Consider the following 21160-nt stretch of genomic DNA (forward strand, 5'->3'; position numbering starts at 1 on the left):
AAGGTGAGTGAGGACCAACTCCTGTACTTTGTGCTCTCACCTACACACACACACACACACACACACACACACACACACACTCCACACAAATATACATTTTGCATATTTTGTGGAAATATTACACTTAAAGTCTGCAATTCTCAGCTATCTCTATGAACCTCTCTCTGTGTGGAACCTGTTGACTGTAGGTTCTATCTAGATGGAGTTTGCTAGTTTGAAGTTTTTACTTTGAAGCTGTGAAAGTCATCTGTGGAGAAGATTAACAAGCTCTGCTTTGAAGTGTAGAGAGACACTTGAGGAGTTCCTCTGGGAAATGGAAGTCTGAACCTGAAGAGCCCTGACAAAAACCATGCACCTGACATGTTGCCAACACGCTTCAGATGAGCATACACATATTTCTCAGAACTAAGAAAAAAAGGCTGAGCATGAAGGAACTCTGAGGTCCTTTATCCTGGCAGGACCACCTATCTGAGCACACATGCTATGGATGAAGCTGTATGAACCCTTCCCTACCCAGACAGGCAAAAGGACTACTGAGGCTTTTGTCACTTCAATAACACAAACTACTATATCCTTCCTTCCAGCAAAGTAAATTCTTGCTATGTGTGGTCAGAAATGAAGGATGGATGGAAGAAAGAAAGGAAAGAAGGATGAAGAAAGAAAGGAAGGAAGAATAGGAAGGATGGGAGGAAGGATAGAAGGAAGGAAGGAAGGGATAGAAGAAAGGAAGGATAGAAAGAAGAAAGGAAGAATAGATGAATGGAAGGAAAGAGGAAGAAAAGAGATATAGAAGGAAGAAAGAAAAAATAAAAGGAAGGAAGAACAGATGGAAGAAAGAAAGGATGGAGAGGATGGAGGAAGGAAGGGAGGGAGGGATAAGTGAGAGGGAGGGAGGGAAAGAGGGAGAGAGGGAGAGAGGGAAGGAGGGAGGGAGGTCAGCCAGAGACGTTGCTCAGAGGGTAAGGGCACTTGCCACCAAGCCTTATGACTTAATGTCAATTCCTAGGACCCACACAGAGGTATGAGAGAGAATAAATTCCTGCACATTGTGTACTGACCTATGAACCTACTTACCTACACACACACACACACACACACACACACACACATACACACACGCAGCACACAAAATGGCACAAGCATGTGCATGCAAACACACATACACACAAACACATTAAATAAACTAATGTAAAAAATGAAAGAAACAAAATGGGAGGGATTTCAAAAAGGGAAAAATCTGAATAAAAAGAAAATCTTTAGTTAGGCTAGTGGCACACATACATAATCATAGCACAATGGCAGAGGCAGGAGGATCCTGAGTTTCAGATCCTGGTCAGCTGGGTTACATGACGGAGTTCAAGGCCAGCCTGAGTCCCATCATCAGGTCCTCCTGTGGCGATATTTTGTTTTTGCTATAACAGATAAAGCTGGCCTTAAGATCAGAGGGCTGAGCTAGCCATAGAGGCCGGGCAGTGGTGGCACACACCTTTAATCCCAGTATTTGGGAGTCATACACCTTTAATCCCAACACTAGGGAGGTGGAGACAGGCAGGGATATGGCTGAACAAAGAGAGGAATATGAGCTGGAAGGAGACAGGAGTTAAAAACATTCAGTCTGAGGATTTGTAGGGACAGGATTACGCCTTTGGTCTGAGGATTCAGCAGAGGTCAGAACTAGTGACTGACAGCTTTCCTACTTTGATCTTTCAGCATTAACCCCTATAAACTGACTCTGGGTTTTTTATTATTAAGACCAATTAGAATTCACACTACATCCTTGTGTCTCAAAATAACCTTATGCCCTTCACTCAGATCACATGGTTACAAAGTAGAGTAGAGGAGGCTGCTCAGATATAATCTGTGTTGTCCAATAAAAAGTGTGAGCACTGACGTTATTTCCAGCTAAGGAGTTCATAGCCTCCCTGAGACGCTAAGAGGTAGCTGAGAGCCTTCCCCACTACTGAAGCTTTGGGAGTGTTGAGGACAACAGCAGTCAAGTACAACTGACTTGAGAAGATGGATGCTTGTTGCTTCCAAAGCCTCCCTCCCCATTCTGCCTCTCTGCTCCTTCTCCCAAAGTGTCTGTTTCTTTATTTCAACCTCTATTAATTCTGCTGGCAAAGACAGTCACTTGCACTAAAGTGCAGCCATGCACCCAGGTGCACATGCAGTCAGCCAATCACCAGGACCCAGCTGCTGGGAGGTGCCACGGCACGCACGTGCAGCAACACTGTGCCTGCATTTCTGCAGAAGTAGAAATGACAAGTAGTATGATTTGGGAGTTTTGCCTTGCTGGCAAGGTGTGCTGCTTGGACTTTCTCTTATATCACCATTTTTAAATGAATGGGATGTTTCCGTGATAACCTGACCATAAGTCAGGGGCTGAAATTCACTTAGCGCTGATGAAAGAGATGAACACAGCAAAGAACATTAAAAGCAAATACCTGAAACTGTTCACCAACAGGGCCTTCCAAACACACATACACAGAGCACATTCTCACTTAATCCAGACCAAGGGAACCTGTGTTTGAGTCTTCTTGGTTTTGTCATTTGCTAATTGAGAGACCTTGAAGACATCACCGTCTAGCTCCAACTTTCAGCTCTTGATTCACAAGATGAGGAGACTGCACTGGTGATTTCCCCAAGGTCGTTTTCTGCTTCTGATTAGCTTTGCAAGATGCAAACCATCCCAGAATTTGTGCTGGCGTCTTTTTTCTGCCAACCACACAGAGCGCTTCTGGCCACGCTCCTCTGATTTCTGATTCTGAGGTGTTCTCTTGGATCATAAGCCGGTCAGCCTGCAGCTAAAACACTTTGTTCCCTCTTGATTTGGGCTCCTCGGGGCAGCTGAACCAAAAAGGCAACTGAAGGACAGGTGGGGTTTATTAAACTAATTTTAGGTGCTTGTGTGGATTTTCCTGACTGGCAAAACGCCCTTATTAGGATTGTTCCAGAACAGTCTTTGGCAACTTGGATGTGCTAAAACTTGGGTAAAATTATATTCATGGCTAAAAATTTGGAAGGCCCCTGATGCTTTAAACTGTTCTTATTAAGTATCTCAACAATTAAAGTAGCCACAACATAAAAAAAAAATCATCCCTTTATCTAACGTGATGTTTCCTTGGGAATGTTCCAATTAGCCCAAGTATAATTACTAATTGCTTTTCACATTTGATTTTTAACATTTGAAAACAATTACATGGAGTGCCATGACGCCCAATCTCACAATGTTTTCCTCAAGTCTACTTTACCGAGCTTTAATTTAATGTCTTTTCTTCAAAGCCAGGGACAAAGTGTCAGATCTTGTAAATTTCTCATGTATGTAAACTGCCCTTCAAGATTATGATTCTAAGATAAAAACTTGATGACCATATTAAATTAGAGAGAGCTGAACTAATTAAATTGAATGACTGAAGATTATCTAATTTTGTTTTGGAACACCCCTTAGGTAAAACATTTTTTTACATCTGTTTTCTAATATGCAATATAGATAAATTCCATCTGCCTGGGATATTGACTGATCTTTATGGCCTTTAGAAACCTGGCATTTTGTACTGTCCATCTCAAGAAAGATCTAATGGCTTCAGCAATGAAGGCATATCTAGAGGATCATGGCTGGTATATAAGCTCACTGAGCAGTTCTCTTGGTGGACAAGGTTCTAGGATTCCACTTGTCATCTCTTAGGAGTAGATGGCAGGAGTCCTCAGATTCAAAGCTATTTCAGCCTCGTACATGACAGAAACATTTGAGTTTATTAAATAGGCTGTTTTACAGCCTACAGGAAGTGAGAACAAGGCCCCAAATATATTAAAAGATTAAAATCAACATTTTAGATGAATAATTCATGCGAATTAGGAAGGACTGGTCATCAGGGGACAAAAATAGCCAACAGAGACCTTCATTGATTCACTGGCCCATGCATGTAATGGTCATATTGAACAGCATAATCAACTCAACGTGAGTAGGCTATTCTCATTACCCAGTGAACAGATCTTAGAAAAAGTAGGACAAAGAACATGAGGGAAAATGGCTGTCAAGGGCAGACACAAATTTTTGTTCTCTGGGGACTTTGACTGAAGAAGTTTGGAAGGAAGGTGGTGACCCTGGAGCAGGACAGCAATGCGTCCCCCCACCACCCTAACTGAATTTCAGTGCCCCCTGCTTGCTAGTTGATTTCCATGGTTCCTGCACAGACAGTTGCTTTCCTAGAGTTCAGCGGAGCATCTGGTATTAGTAGGTGCTTAATAGATGCTGAATGAGTAAATCCAGAGTACCTGATCTATCATCCTCTCCTCTCAAACAGTAACAACATGGCACAGTTAAGTTCATTTGGGGAGTAAAGGCAGTAACATATAAAATGCCCACACAGCACAATGCCACTGCCAAAGTTTCTTCATAAGATTTTTGTGGCGCCACCCTCACAAATATTTCGATACTCACTAGCAATCACTCTTTATCCCCTTCTAATTCCCTGGCATAGACTCCCCAAGCGGATGTCTTGCTGGACATGGAAATATGGAACACATGACTGCTACATGTTGACCAAAGAATCTCCAAATACAAAATATCGATGATATTAAGAAGTGGAACTTTTGGGAGATAATTAGTACTGGGTGAGATTACGAGGGTAGGATTCCCATGACTGCATTAGCAGCTTACAAAAAGGGAAAGGGAGAACCCGAGTTAACATTTTTCCTCTGCCTCACCACGTGGCTATCCTCTGACATGCTGCCATGAGCCAGATGCCAGTGCTATCTTATCCTCTTGGACTTTCTCTGTTTCTGTAAGTGATCAGCTGTGAAGTATTTAGTAATAGTGGCAACACACATGCACACACACATGCACACACACACAAACCCTAAGTAAGTGGCTCTTTGTCACTGAATTCTCTTATAATCCATGAAATTTGTGTTGTACTGTATGATTAATCCTTTTTTTTACTATGAAATAATAGTCAATTATATGGACAGAATATGCTTTTTGATTTTTAAATTAGTATACAAGTTATTAGACTTATCAATTCAGAAGGTGATGTGTATTCAGACTGTTGTTTCTACTTATTGGCTATCTTAAATACTGCTCTTATAAACATTTGAGAACAGGCTATTTGTATGAATGTATGATTTCATTCTTTTGGGTTCATATCTAGGAGTAGAATTGCTGGATTATATGATAGTTCTATGTGTCAGCTGCTGGGGAGCTGCTAGCCTGCTTTCAAGACAGCTGTACCACTCTGCAGCCCATTCTCAGAGCCATTTCCCATGAAACCCTCTCACCAGGGATATGAGTCTCAGTGTAAGCAGTAAACAAGGGAGCAAGGGAAAACTCCCAGTAACTTTAGATGCTGTAGCAAGCGGCAGAGATGGGATCCTTGGGAGAAAGGCGAGTCCTTCTGTTTCTGTATTCTTAGCTCACAGTCTAGGGACCATTAGTATTCTCTGGCTACTTTTTTAAATGAACGAACAGCTCCAAGATGTCACCGGGTAGTAAATAACAGGCTTTACCCAAGAAGAGGTCTGCCCTTTGCCCTCAGCTCTTGGGAGGTAATCTTCAAGCTTTTGTGATGCTATGACCAATAAGAATGCCTTTGTCTGGGGTTTTCCACTGTGCCATTGTCTATTCTCACAATACGATTTGTGGGAGCGTTGGGCCACTGATAACAAGTTGACCTCTGGAAGCCCTGAAAAACAAGATCAACCACACTGTGCTTTGGCACCCAGCCTAAGCAAAAGTCCTGAACACCCAGAACTGCACTGTGGTACACTTCCCTGGATGTCAGTATTGCATGAATGCTGTCACATACTGTTACTGGGAGAAGAGTTACCTGAACTGTCCCACTGTGAGCAGGCACATCTGGACATCTCCGGAACCCTGTTCTTTGCATCTCTTCTTCTGGCTCATCAGCACTGTTTAGTTGTAAAAAAAAAACTACAACCACAAGCACAGTGGATTTCAATGTTTTCTGTTTGCATTTCTAGTGAATTATTGACGTTGAACATAGACCCAGGGTCCCACACAATCAAAAGTGGTACCAGAAGTGAACATGATCTTAGAGATGACCAAATTCTTGGAGCCAGTGTTGTCACTAACATTGCGAAAATTCTTAAAGGTGATGATGTAGTATTTCATACATATGGTATTTAAAGTGGCCCGAAGAATCATTAATCAAACAAAGCATCAAAGAAAGAATAAAGAAAGCTGCCAGATCAAGGCCAAACATTCATTTAATGGAACACAGAATTTTTAGGCCCTGAGGCATCCCTGCTCCAGAGAACATACTCCTACCCTTATGAATTGATAAGTACTTCATTATTAATAACTTGTCCCCTCCAGAGGAGAGGAGGCCATGCCACAGAAATACCAGAGTCTGAATTTTGTGCTGCTTTTTTTCTAGTTGTATATCCCATGACATAAATCCCCTCATTTATATGCTGGGAATAAAATTATGCCACACAGTATGAGAACAAAAGAACAAAGTGATAAACATGCTACATTACTGAAGGTGTTTATGAGTTATAGAAGTTCCTTGGTAGAATCTTTGGAGTCCCTTATGTAAACTATCATATCATCAACAAATTGTAAGAGTTTGACTTTTTCTTTTCTGATTTGTACCTCCTTGATCTAATTTTGTGGTCTTATTGCTCTAGCTAGAACCTTAAGTAGTATTCTGAATAGATATGGAGAGAATGGAAACCTTGTCTTGTTCCTGATTTCATTGGGATTGCTTTGAGTTTCTCTCCATTTAGCTTGACGTTGGCTGTTGGCTTGCTGTATATTGCCTGTATTATGTTTAAGTATGCACAGTAGACCACTTCCTAAATATAACTCCAGTAGCACAGATACTGAGAGAAGCAATTAATAAATGGGACCTCCTGAAACTGAAAAGTTTCTGCAAAGCAAAGGATATGGTCAACAAGACAAAACAGCAGCCTACAGATTGGGAAAAGATCTTCATCAAGCCCACATTGAACAGAAGGCTGATCTCCAAAATATACAAAAAACTCAAGAAATTGGTCATCAAAAGAACAAATAATCCAATAAAAAATGGGGTACACACCTAAACAGAGAACTCTCAACAGACAAATCTAAAATGACTGAAAGACACTTAAGGAAATGTTCAATATTCTTAGTCATCAGAGAAATGCAAATCAAAACAACTCTGAGTTTCCTTCTTACACCTGTAAGAATGGCCAAGATCAAAAACACTGATGACAACTTCTGCTGGAGAGGATGTAGGGTAAAGGGAACACTTCTATATTGCTGATGGGAGTGCAAACTGGTACAGCCACTTTGGAAATCAATATGGTGATTTCTCAGAAAATTAGGAAACAACCTACCTCAAGACCCAGCAACACCACTTTTTGGTATACTCAAAGGATGCTCAATCATGTCACAAGGACATGTGCTCAACTATGTTCATAGCAGCATTGTTTGTCATAGCCAGAACCTATAAACAACCTAAATGCCCCTCAATCAACGAATGGATAAGGAAAATGTGATGCATTTACACAATGGAGTACTACACAGCGGAAAAAATAATGACATCTTAAAATTTGTGGGCAAATGGATGGATCTAGAAAACATCAAATTGAGTGAGGTAACCCAGATCTAGAAAGACAAATACCATATCTACTCACTCATAAGTGGCTTTTAGACATAAAGGAAAAAAAAAACAGTCTACAATTCACAATCCCAGAGAACATAGACAACAATGAGGACCCTAAGAGAGACATATATAGATCTAATCTACATGAGAAGTAAAAAACGACAAGATCTCCTGGGTAAATTTGGAGCAGGGGGATCATGGGAGAGGGTAGGAGGGGAGAGGAGAAGAAGAGGGGAGAAGAAAAAATATATAACCCATTAAAGGCTATTAAAATTTTTTTGAATTGTGTATTCTATAAATTAGATTCACTCTTTCTTACATATTTCACTGTCTTTGGGCAAACAAAATCAATAAAAAGTCAAGTTTTTCTTAGCTTATGTTCAAGCTGAAAGGATAAACTAAATAGATATACTTTTCATAATTTTTTCATGTTGGGATGGTGGTGGTCCATAGCCATAATCACAGCACATGGGTGCCTAAGGTAAGACGACCCGGAGATCAAGGCCAGCCTGGCTTACATAGAGGCATGGATGATTCCAAGATAGCCTATGTATGTAGTAAAACCCCATTTTAAAAATTTGGGCTTGATGGTGTAAGATTATAGTTCTAGTTACTTGGGATATAGAAGCAAGAGGGTTGTAAGTTCAGAGACTGTCTGTGCTATAGAGTGAGTTCAAGGCCAGCCTGAACAATTAAATGAGTCCTTATTTTCAAATAAAAAGTTAAAGAGACTGGAGATAAGGCACAACGGTGGGGCGCTTTGTAGCATGTGACATTCTAGGTTCCTAATTCTGAGAAAGAAAATGTTTTTCTACAAAGCTTTAGGTACTCTCCATGTCACAAACTGAGTAATAAAATATAAAAATCTTTCTGAAGAAATCCTTTCCTTAAATAGCAATGCGACTTGAATAAACAAGGAATACTAAGAGATGGCTAGGCCTCTGGAATGCTCTCTATAGGCTTTAATTTTCAGAAACAGACAATACCTAAAGGAACTTCAAAACACCATATACTGTCTTGACTCCATTGCTTCCTAAGTGTAACAAGCACTGATACTCACTTGTTACCTAACTGATACAGAGTCAACAGCAAATTCTAATCTAACATACTTTGAGTCATATATAAATATAAATATGACTGAAGACTATATTGGCTTCAGGAAAAGCAAACTTTTAACCTAAAAGGGCAGAGAAAAGATGGAGGAGGACATGATGCAAGTTCATTGAGTATTAGGTAGCAGACATTGCAGTGAACATAATTATTTTATCGTCTTCTGTCACTGGCACATGTAAATGTCAGTCCTTTCTATGGTCAGCAGAACAGCAGCATCATGCTCCGTGAAAGACAGAAGACTTGGCATTGTCTTCAATTCGTTCTCTTTCCCTCTCAAACTACATGTAGCCAATCACTGGGTTTCCTGACTTGGTTTCAGAAACCTCTTTCCTTTTTATCCCACAACCCATCCTTGCCTCAGTACCATCTACTGTCTCATTGCACACGGGAGATTCTTGCTAAAGTACCCACATTACCCTCTCTTTCTATTCTAATTATTGTAATGCTACGGTGTCACCTTCAATATAATAAACCCCCAAATTTCTTATGTTTGTCTTTCTGACCAAGGTCCAACAGCCTGTTTCATCTCCCACCTCCTCACCTCCTTCAATTCTAGACACCAGTTTGGCTTTTTGGTCACCTCTTCCTCGGAGCACGACCCAGGTAACAGGTGAAGAGTCTGCTTTATGTGCTATTCTAACCAGAGCCTTGGAAAAGTGTGGCCTGAGGACACTTGGAGTTCAGAGTTCTAGAATCCAGAAATATGGCAGAGTAAATTCCTCTGGTTTGGAGTCATGCAGTCAAGAAAGACACCACGAGAAGAAATTTGGTCTTTCCATAAGACCAGGTCACATGACCCACACATAGCGATAGCACATGGGGGAAAAAGATCTAAGACACCTCACATTCTTCCAGACTAGCACTTAGACATACCACGTTAATAACAAAATATGATGCTTATGATAAGAAAAGAAACTGGGATGTTCTTTGACTAAAGACTAAAATAAAAGAGGATAGCTAAATAGTTCAATAAAGTCAATCCCATATCTTAGAAAGAGGCCCTCATTTACAGCGAGGTAAACAGGAAGCGGCTAAGCCCCTTCCCTTGCAGAGTATAAATTCCAGGACAGCAGGACTGCTTTTCACTTTTCTGTCTACTTAAATACTTCCAGTACCTACCACACCAAGAAGAAATTTGATAAGTGAATACATAGAAGTCAAATTAGAGAGTTTTCTCACAAATCTACAAAAGCATCGTCCTTAGGAAAAGATTTAGTTCAGCTTTGCCTTCTCATTAACTAACACACAGCAGAGCTTCATGATAATCAAAGCGCCCGGGTTCGGTAGCTACATTCAACCAGTTACTAACAGTTTTCTTTATCTTTAACGTATCAGGCAAAGGGGCGAAAAACAGACTCTGCAACACGATGCTTCCATGTGGAATTCAGTTATAAAACATGGGGAGAAATGGCCAACTCATCATTTCTGACATCACCATCTTTGGACTAACTGGAGGACATTTGATACTAGTGACTCGGGTCACAGACAGAGATGGAGAAATAATCATTCCGTTTAATTCATTTCAAACTGCTCGCCCCAGGAATTATTAAATATGAAAAGAACTTCTTTGGTGGAAGTGTGGTTCATTTGAATACTGCCAGAGAGCGGTAGACGTAAAGACTCCCTAATTTCATTTACCGCTTACCTCTCTACTGTACCGTTCATTTAAAAACGTTATCCAAGGCATGACTTGAAAATAATTTGTCTTTACTTTTTGGAATGCTTTGTTGTCTGAAATAGCATCAGGTACTACTAAAAATATGTGGATTCAATATAAAAGGTATGTTTGCAGTCATACTTGTTTTTTTGATATGCTTCTAGTATGTATCAGCTGATGAATCCCATTAGTTATAAAACTAAAACCAACTTTTCTCTATTTTCTTTCAAAATAACCGGAAAATTATTTTTAATGGCAGCACACATTCTATCTGTAAATGTATGGCATTCTTTAAAACACAGTCTAGCTTTATAACATATATAAGTGTGTGCGCTTGGATCACGAAAATCAGGGACTTGCAGTCGTCCTAATAGAGCTGATCCTGTCTGTGTTGGCTCATTAGCTTTACACAGGACACAATTCACTGCCCCAGCGCTGGAGCGGACAGAGGGATAACACGGAACTGTTAGCTAAAGATGACCAGAAAAGGAAATCGACAGGTTTGTCCATTCGGGGAGCCAGCATCCCTTGCGACATGCATAGACATATAAAACCATGCAGTCCACATGATCACATGGAGGGAAAAGACACAGACAAGAGAGAGCTTGGGGACTATGGGTGCTAACAGCGGCTGTTTACTAAGCCCAGTATAAGTAGTTTGCATACACTTGGTCGCTTAAGTAATCTGATCAATCAGGTCAGTCACAATTATTCTCATACTACAGAGAGGAAACTGAGGCTAATATTTTTCTTTTACTGAAAATAGAACCTTTTCATACAGTGTATTCTGATCAACCTTTCCCCCTCCTGTTTTTCCAAGTACCTCTCCACCTCCGCTTCCATCCATACTTCCTCTCGCTTCCTATCTGTGTTTAGAAAACAAACAGCCCAGATCTTCCTCTACAAACTTCATTCTCTCTACTCAGTGGTTTATTCCAGCCCTAACTCCAGCAGACAGGCACTCCCTGGGAACCCACAGCCCATATTGGATAGAGAAGCATGTAGGGTATCTTTACTTCTTCATCTCTCCTTCCTCTCCTCCAAACCAAATGCCCCAGTCTCATCCCCAGCAGCAGACCACAGCAGATCACAGCAGACCACATGCTACAGCCTCCCTCCCCCACCCCAGCTCCCATCTCCAGTGGATGACATCCATTTCCCCTTCAGACTTTCTTCCCCCAACTCATTGCTTTATCCCAGTCCTCAACACCAGCAGGCACAGCCTGGGGACTCACAGCACATTCTGCCCAGGGAAGTGAAGAGCCCAAATACAGATCTTCACTCTTTCCTCCTCTTCTCCAAATCCCACTCCCAGTATCACCTAATCTCTGCACCAGACTTCCTGTTGTAGCCTTCTCCTCTTCTCTGCCCCCATTTCCAGCGGATCACACAGATCTTTCCTCCCACCTTCCTTCCCATTCGTCCTGCTATCAGCCTCTCCTCACTCCCTAGGCCCGTCCCTGGGGGGCTTAGCAGACCCTGTTTTCTCATCTCCAGTAGACCTCTTCAGGTCCCCCCAGCCCATTCCCATTCCTAAGTGTAAGTGTCAGCTCCCAATACCTAGAAACACATGGAATCCCAGTACCACCCATGTCATGATCCCAGAAGAATTTCCGACCAGGCAACACACAGCCACTACACAAGAGAGAGAGAGAGAGAGAGAGAGAGAGAGAGAGAGAGAGAGAGAGAGAAAGAGAGAGAGAGAGAGAGAGAGCGCAACAGAAAGTAAGGACAAAACACCAACTCAACCAAGAGAAGACCAGAAGCCAGCACATAGAATTATAATCTCCCCCAAACCAGATGTCTATCTATCGGCATAAAAACAAACTCAATACCAGCCAGGACAATATGTCTACCCTAGAGCCCAGCACCCCGAGTACACCAGGTCCTGAATACTTCAGCACAGCTGAAGCACAAAAGAAAGACCTTAGACCGCCTTTATGAATATGATAGAGGTTCTTAAAAGGGAAATGAATTAAAACCATTAAAGAAATTCAAGAAAACACAGTGGAAGGAAGTGAATAAAAAGTTCATGATCTGAAAGTGGAAATAAAATGAATATAGAAAATCTAAGCTGAGGAATGTCTGGAACGGAACAATTGAAGAACTGAAGCAGGACTCTCAGAGGAAAGCCTTATCAACAGAATATAAGAGATGGAAGAGAGAACCTTAGGCATTGAAGACCTGATTAAGGAAATGGATACCTTGGTCAAAGAAAATGTTAAATCTAAAAAAATCTGCTGGCATAAAAAAAAAAAACAGGAAATCGGAGACACCAATAATAGTCCAAATCAAAGAAAAATTGGATGAAAGGAAAGAGACTAAAACCAGGTCAACGGCACAGAAAATATTTGCAACAAAATCATAGAAGAAAAATTCCCCAACATAAAGAAGGAGATGTCTATCAAGGTACAAGAAGTTTGCAGAATGCCAAATATACTAGACAAGGAAAAAATTCCCCTTAGCTTCTAATAATAAATGCACACAGCAAAGAAAGACTATAAGAAGCTGCAAGGAGAAAAGATCAAGTAACATATAAAGGCAGACCTATTAGAATCACAGCCAGCTTTTCAACGGAGACTCTGAAAGCCCAAAAAAACCTAGGCAGATGTGCTGCAGATTCTAAGAGACCATGATGCCAGCTCAGACTACTATGTCCAGCAAAGCTTCCAAAAACCATAGACGGGGGAAATAAGGCATTCCATGATAAAGTCAAATTTAAACAACTTCTTTTTACCAAATCCAGCCCCACAGAAGACACTATATAGAAAACTCAAACCAAAAAGTTAACCATACCAAAGAATAAAGAATAAATTATCTCAGACCAGCAAATAAAAAGGGAAACACATGCACACCACCACCACCACAACAATAGCAACCATGTACAGGGCTTTCAAGGGTCTGCACCAGATGGGGGTCGTAGAGCTGAAAGAAGTTGACACATGCCCCCATTCATAATTAAGAAGTTATGTCTCCAATTGATAAGTACTTATAAAACATTTATAAATGAAAAATTAGGTTTCTGCAAGGGACTCTTACTAGTCAGTAGGGGTGAGGGCTCTAAGTAGCCACCAGCTCTCCTTCTCCATGTTCAATGAGCTGTGCATATGTTATTTTCAGCAACAGGGTCTTGTTGTGAATGAGGCACTTAATTTTGTTTCAGGTGATATACCAGCAAATAGTGGAATTTAACCAGTAGATCATGCAGTGCTGAGTCCACAGCCTCTGGCCTTAAGTATTCAAACTTGCGCTCCCATTCTAGCTTTGCCTCCAATCCACATCTAATGCAACTAAACATCCTAGTGTTTTTCAACCTAAGACAGAAGGTGAGGCTACACCCTCACAGTGAGCCCCGGGGTGACTGTCAGATTTGGTAGGGAGCAGTGAATGGGAGGGTGATTTGAAAAGGTATAGTCACTAACTCTATTGTTTTCATAATATCCATGACAGAATTAAAGCTGGACAAAAATCTTAGCCCATGGGATGTGCTGAAGAAATAGCACTGAGAACATATTTTCAGAATGTTGATAAACACCGCCACTCCCTGACCTTTAGTCTGCTGTTAACTGTGAAACCCTCGGAGAATCACACAACTCAAGTCAGCCCTGTGTCTTGAGAGTGGAATAAATCATTCTCAACGAAGTGTTTTCCACAGTCACTCTCTGAAGCCCCACTGGTGACAGTTTCTGTGTTCTGGGAGAAAAGAGAAAGTACGGAGCAGGAATTGCCACAAAATGGAAACAAGATTCAATTTAAAGAGCTGTCTTTTGTGTAGAGTTAGGTTCTTAATCCCACCTAACTCCTAACATTTCAACTGTGAGGGGGTGGCATGGGGAGTAGGTGGCAAATGTTCTTGTTCTGGTTCAGGGGATGAAACCCAGGACCCTGGGGATGCTAGGTTAAGCATCATACCACCATGCTATCCTCCCATCTTCCTCTCCTTATTCTTTCCCCTCCCACATCCTTTCCTTTTCTTTCTGGAAGCCAGTGCTCTAGTATCATCTAGCTGAAAATCTTCAGGGCCTTCCATATCTTCGCAGCTGTCTACAGCTTCACAGCAATGGTCTCACTTGGTACTCTGGTTGGGGAGGCAGTCTCATTTTACACAGACTAAGATAAAGTTTCAGGAAACTACATACCAAGACCAGCATCATACAATTGGTTAAAGAAGGGCTGGTTGGTTAAAAAAAAAAAAAACAAAAAAACCTCCTGTCTTTTTTTCTTTAAAGGCTACCTGGTGTCCAATCTTTAAATGGTTCATGAATTTGACTTTGCATAGAATTGTAGTTTGAAAGACTTTGAGCTCACAAATTTGAATGTCTTGAGGATGGGGCTTAAGAGCTGTGTCTCATAATTGCTTTCCAGGTGATTTTGGTATGCAGCCAAATTTGGGACTATTACTAAATCATACTTGTCTTGATATAACTCGAAGTGGCAGGAGGGTAGGCTCCTGGCAGCCAGGCAGAGCCACGTAACCCTGGGCAAGTCATATAATCCCATAAGCCTATTTCTGCCTCTATGAAATGAAGGCAGTGCTGTATGACATGAGAAGCACAAATATTTGGGAAGCTGTCCGTCCAGTGAGAAAGTGAAATCTTGTGACTACTACCGCTGCAGTCGGAAGGGAGAACACATCACCTCCTGCGTTGCTTTGCTATGATCAAGAAGACAGAGGTGTGTGGCATAAATCACAATGTTTCTAAGATTTTCCTCATGCAAATTTATAGCTTATAGAGCCAGTCCATTTATTAGCAACAGTCTCCAGGTCTCCCAAAGAGGAGATTTGTCTTTTTGTTAGGAAAACCCTGGGACTTCGCATTTCTGTTGTAGAGATGAAGGACCAAAAAGTTTTGAGTCAATCGCTCTTAGAATGGGACTAGATAGACAGGATTAGTGCTTGTGATGAGAAGCCACTGTAGCTGTACATTATTTTTTTAATAGTTATGTCAAAATTAAAAAAATTTTTCTTTATAGTTTGTCATTCATATTGCTGGCCTCATAAATATTAAAAGATGCCTTTGAGAAATTGTAAGACAAAAGGCCAACAAAAAGATAAAAATCTTTGACAAATGGGGCAGTAAACAGAAACGGAAAGTTTGTCTGGAAATGTATTTTTCAAAGAGCTAGGAGAACAGGTTTATATAATTGCACATTTAAGTTACTGATCCCCAAGTTTGTTTTAAGATGGGGCATTTTCCTACTAAAAATGGGACTATGAATCACTGATAGAAACCTAACTAAATGATTATTTGTAACTAGGATGGAATTTGTGTATTTTGTCTCTGGAGAAAGGAGTGCTTCAGCTATTCTTTAGTTAATTAATCTCGCCCTCCTGACAGTATACACAACGCACTGAAGATCTCTATTCCCCCATCACCTCAGTGACCTCTGCTCATCTCCATCCCCCCAACAATCACCTCCACCTCCCTGTCCTTAGGTTCATTTTGGAAAACTTAGGTTGGCCTGACTGAAACGCTCCAGGGATACTGGAGGAGGAAGGACCCGAGCTTACACCTTTTGTAAATCCACATCAAGTTGCAGTTTTTTTATATGCTTGGTTAGATTATGGCTTTCGACTCCCTTCTGGTGAAAGTGATCTCATTCTACATTTACTTTTCTTTCTATTCCGGCTGCCATTACCCAGCGAAAGGCTGATGCTTCAGTCCTCCTAGCTGGTACCAGACCCTGCATCAGAACTGGTCTCGGTGACTCCAGGGCTGTCTGCTTCAGGCCCCTTCTAAGTGAGCCTGTAAGGATCTTTCTAAAGAAGAGCTTTGAGTGCTTCTCTCCATTGCTAAGTCTTTCGTGCCCATTTACTATCTATTGTGGTTCTATCTGTTACGCAACCCACAACGATCAGTTATAAAACAATTTGCTCACTTTCAGTCTGTAATCCAACTTCTATCCAGCCGAATTACACTACTTTTTCGTGTTCAAATGGAATCTAAGATTCCTACTTCACCGTGGCATAACTAATGACACGAGAAATATGCCGGTGACAGACAGTTGGGATTTCTATGTATGGAGCACATTTACTCCCAAATCAAACAAATCACAATTGTGTGACTCTAACTTAAAAAGGCAAGCTTATACTTATAATTGCTTTTAATTCATAATACAACATTATCTCTCCATATTTACTCTTGTAGAAGGTTTTTTTTTTTTTCCTGCTGAGATAGGATTTTCTTTTAGTTACCAAGATATGCGAGGCCAGCTGGCAGGAAGACACGGAGACACCGTGCCAGGTTGAGCTCTCGTGCCACGGGAACAGTTGAGACCTAATTTGCTGACCTGTCAGGCTGATTTTGCTTCATTTGCAAACGTAGCGTTGTGGAAACAACACTGACATGGCTATTAGAAGACCTGGAATCCGGTCCCATTTCTGACATGACGTAATTGTCACAAGATCACGCACGTTTCTAGCCTTGGATTTTATCTGCGAGGCATCCAGCTGTGCGCACAGGCGAGGGATTCTAGCTCCCGTTCCTCGCAGTGCAGCCTTTTCCGTGTATTTATTGGCTTTATGATTCTTGACTGTCCCTGAAAGGTCTACAGATTTCATAATTCCATTTCCATAAATCAAGAGTCCTAGATGATAGTATTTTAAAAGATTTATTTTTGTGTGGTCTATGTGTGTACCTGTGTGAGTGTGTGTGCGGGTATCCATGGATGCCAGAAGAGGGTGCTGGATCTCTTGGAGGTGGTTGTGAGCCTCCTAAAATGATATTGAGAAAGGAAGTTGGGTCCTCTGGAAGAGCAGGAAGCATTCTTAACTACTGAGTCATCTTTCCAGCCCTACTATTTATAAATAATCACAAATAATTTTGCAAATAGTTGTAAAACACCACGACAATGTTTTACATATGGTGCTTTTAAAGGTATGTGGATACTCTCTAAGACCTTTGCAATCTTGAGAAGAATAAAATTCTACATTCTCATTTACACCTTGAATTCACATATTCCATATATAAAGAAACCTTTGATATATGTATCTCGTCTCCCTTCTCCTATCTGAAAAACCTGAACACGCCCCTTCCTGTATGACTGCCCTAAACTGTATGAAGGTTAACTGTGTCTGCTTCTTTCTCTCATGCACAAACCTTATCTCACTTCTCATGTTTCATAGCAATTTACACTGCATTTTTCTTAGAAATCAACATGTAGATTTGTTTTAAATAAATGTAAATTTAAAAGAAATCACTGAAATATGTTTCATATTTTTCTTATTATAAGTTATTATGTCATAGATTCAGACCCAGTAAATGTCCTACCACTTGAGGCAAATATTCCTAAAATGTTTGTACTGTTGCACATAAAAGACTATAGTGAGTAACAGCATTCAGATAACCTGCTCATTCTATAATGTGGTCTGCTCATAACAGTCCAAAAATGAGCCTTAAAATGAAGAAGACATGTTCATGGCAAATGGACTAATACCAGCACACACTGATGAATTGATACTTGAAATCAATTTCTTTTATATCCTTGGCTTTTAAGGGTTGCCTGTCTGAAACCTCTACCACTCGCTAAAATTTGTGTGAATTTTCAACATAGCTGTAGGCAGTAAGGAGGTGTTTTCTCCTAACTGAGTTACTCTGAACTTCTTTATAGATGAAAATGAATACCTAAAAACACATAATCTCCTTCCTTCCTCCCTCCTCCTCCTCCTCCTCTTCTTCTTTTTCTTCTTCTTCTTCCTCTCTCTCTCTCTCTCTCTCTCTCTCTCTCTCTCTCTCTCTCTCTCTCTGCCTGTTCCCTTCTCTTCTTTCCTTCCTCCTTCTATTCTTTTAAAAATTTCAAGGACATTTGAGCTACAGGTATTTTCAAACTTCATCATCGTGGACAATATTCAAGAATTTTTATTCCACAGTCAAGTATTATTCAAGTAAAGGAATAAAGAAACCAAACAAAATCAAATCCATCTGCACTCTGCATGTCCTTAATGGATTACAATACCTGCACCATTCCCTGAAATTACAATCTTCAAATCTGTTATCCTTTACCCAACTCTAGAGATAACCGAGTAATCCTGAGAAGCTTATATACGGGTAGGCTTCAGCACTTACTTGGCACAAGCCGCTGATGCACATGTCCAGTGACTCCGTATAGCATCGTGTACCATCTAAGACCTTCGGTGCTAGTTCAACGATCAGACTGGTTCCTTTGGCTTGACACTTGAGTGAGCATGGGTTGTCAGGGTCATTAGACACAGGAAGCCATTCATAAAACTGGCCGTGGTACTTGACATCGTTATGAGCAGAACACTGCTGAGCTCGAAAATCACCTGCTTCTGGTGGACAGTCCTGGAGAAAGGGGAGAGAGCAAACAAGTATACATTATAACAATGATTCCAAATAGAAAATTGGAACAGTTGTGCAGTCTGTGGAGGTCACAGAAAACAAAGTGAATGTCCCGATCATTATAAAAGGACCTCATTATGTCTTTTTTAGGAGTTATATGATTATTTGGGCCCTTAAAATATAAAGATCTGAGAAAGAAAAAAAACCTTATTGATGTTTTCTTATTGATGTCAAATTAGAAAGTAACTAGCTTGAAATAAATCTTTGCATTGGCATGAGCACAAGGTGCCATCTTGAAATATTTTCTGAAACGTTGCTTGCCCATGATCTCTTCAACATTGCAAAATTTTCTGTGTATGTGTGCATACATATGCCAGAGAACTACGAAACCTGCTGCTGATTGAGCCGTGTGGAAATGACAGGGAAGCTACAGTCTTCAAACCTCTACAAAATGACTTCTTAAATAAGATGTGGATAAGGATAAAACCCATACATATGCTAAGGTGGAAGGGGAAATCTCACAGGGCTCCACCCATAGACAAAGAAATCCCAATGACTGTTGCGGGAGGAAGAATTAGTCTTTCCCAGACAAGGGCCTTTTAAATGGTTTTATAATACAAAGTGATCAGCCCAGAAATCATATACACACATTAATGCTAAGCCCACTCATCAGCTACAATTACACATATGATTTACACATGTAATTATAGTGGTCGTAGTAGTTGGAATTGTAGCAGTAGTAGTAGTAGTAGTAATAATAATAATACTAATAGTAATACAAGAAAAAGAGGCCATGACTTTGAGAGGGACTGATGGGGGGCATGGGAAGGACTGGAGAGACAGGACATGGGAGTGGTTGGAGGGAAGAAAAGGAAGGGAGGAAATGACATATCTTACTTAAAACTCTAAATAATAAAGCACAATGAGAAACAGGCTGTTTAGGCTATTGTTCAGACTGACTTTGATAAGTTCTAATTTGATTTTCTGTTGCTGTGTGCTAAGATGTTTGGGTCCAAACAACTTGGAGAGTAAAGGTTTATTTTAGTTTGGAATTCTTTTTTTAGATTGCTTTTATTGAGCTATATACTTTTTTCTGCTCCCCTCCATTCCTCCCCCCTCCTCTTCTACCATCTCCCATGATCCCCATGCTCCCTATTTACTCAGGTGATCCTGTCTTTTCCTACTTCTCATGTTGACTAGATTCATGTATGTCTGTCTCTCTTAGGGTTCTCTTTGTTGTCTAGGCTTTCTGGGATTGTGAATTGTAGGCTGCTTTTTCTTTGCTTTATGTCTAAAAGCCACTTATGAGTGAGTACATGTGATATTTGTCTTTCTGGGTCTAGGTTACCTCACTCAATATGATGTTTTCTAGATCCATCCTTTTTCCTGAAAATTTCAAGATGTTAGTTTTTTCTGCTGTGTAGTACTCCATTGTGTGAATGTACCATATTTTCCTTATCCATTCTTCGGTCGAGGGGCGTTTAGGTTGTTTCCAGGTTCTGGCTATGACAAACAATGCTGTTATGAACATAGTTGAGCACGTGTCCTTGTGGCATGATTGAGCATCCTTTGGATATATACCCAGAAGTGGTATTGCTGGGTCTTGAGGTAGGTTGTTTCCCAATTTTCTGAGAAATCGCTGAACTGACATCCAAAGTGGCTGTATGAGTTTGCACTCCCACCAGCAATGCAGAAGTGTTCCCTTTATCCCACATCCTCTTCAGCATGAGTTGTCATCAATGTTTTTGATCTTGGCCATTCTTACAGGTATAAGAAAGAGTCTCAGAGTTGTTTTGATTTGCATTTCTCTGATAACTGAGGATGTTGAGCATTTTCTTAAGTGTTTTTCAGCCATTTCAGATTCATCTTTTGAGAGTTTAGGTCTGTACCCTATTTTTTATTGGATTATTTGGGTTTTTTTGATGACCAATTTCTTGAGTTCTTTGTATATTTTTGAGATCAGTCCTTTGTCTGATGTGGGGTTGGTGAAGATCTTTCCCCGTTCTGTAGGCTGCTGTTTTGTTTTGTTGACCATGTCCTTTGCATGCACAAAAGTCAAGTCCAATGGATCAAAGACCTCAACATAAAACCAACCACAGTTAACCTCATAGAAGAGAAAGTGGGAAGTACACTTGAATGCATTGGCATAGGAGACCACTTCTTAAATATAACCTCAGTAGCACAGACACTGAGAGAAACCACTAATAACTGGAACCTCTTGAAACTGAGACCCTTCTCTTTAGCTTGGAATTCTATGTCACAATCCATCATTGGGGGAAGTCAGGGCAAGAACTGAAGCAAAATCCAAGGAGGGATGTTGCTTAGTAGCTTGTTCTCAGGATTAGGCTTAGAAAGATTTCTTAGAAAACATGGATCCATGTCCCTACAAACAGTGTCATGCACAGTGGGCTGAGCTCCTCCACCTCATTCATCAATTAAGACAGTGCCTCATTGGCTTGGTGACAGAACTACCTGATTTGAGC

General features: G+C 40.7%; 1 protein-coding gene across 5 annotated transcripts in view; it reads right to left on the bottom strand.

The window, feature by feature from the left end:
• Positions 1 to 21160, bottom strand: part of Adamtsl1 (ADAMTS like 1) — a 924007-nt gene that overhangs the window by 265844 nt on the left and 637003 nt on the right. For all 5 annotated transcript variants that reach the window (XM_087904876.1, XM_087904875.1, XM_087904874.1 and 2 more), the window contains one exon: positions 18444 to 18680. In XM_087904876.1, coding sequence (XP_087761002.1) covers positions 18444 to 18680 — 237 coding nt within the window. The remainder of the gene's footprint in view (positions 1 to 18443; positions 18681 to 21160) is intronic.

Source organism: Myodes glareolus, chromosome 3 (assembly GCF_982192425.1).
Source record: "Myodes glareolus chromosome 3, mMyoGla1.1, whole genome shotgun sequence".
Taxonomy (NCBI): domain Eukaryota; kingdom Metazoa; phylum Chordata; class Mammalia; order Rodentia; family Cricetidae; genus Myodes; species Myodes glareolus.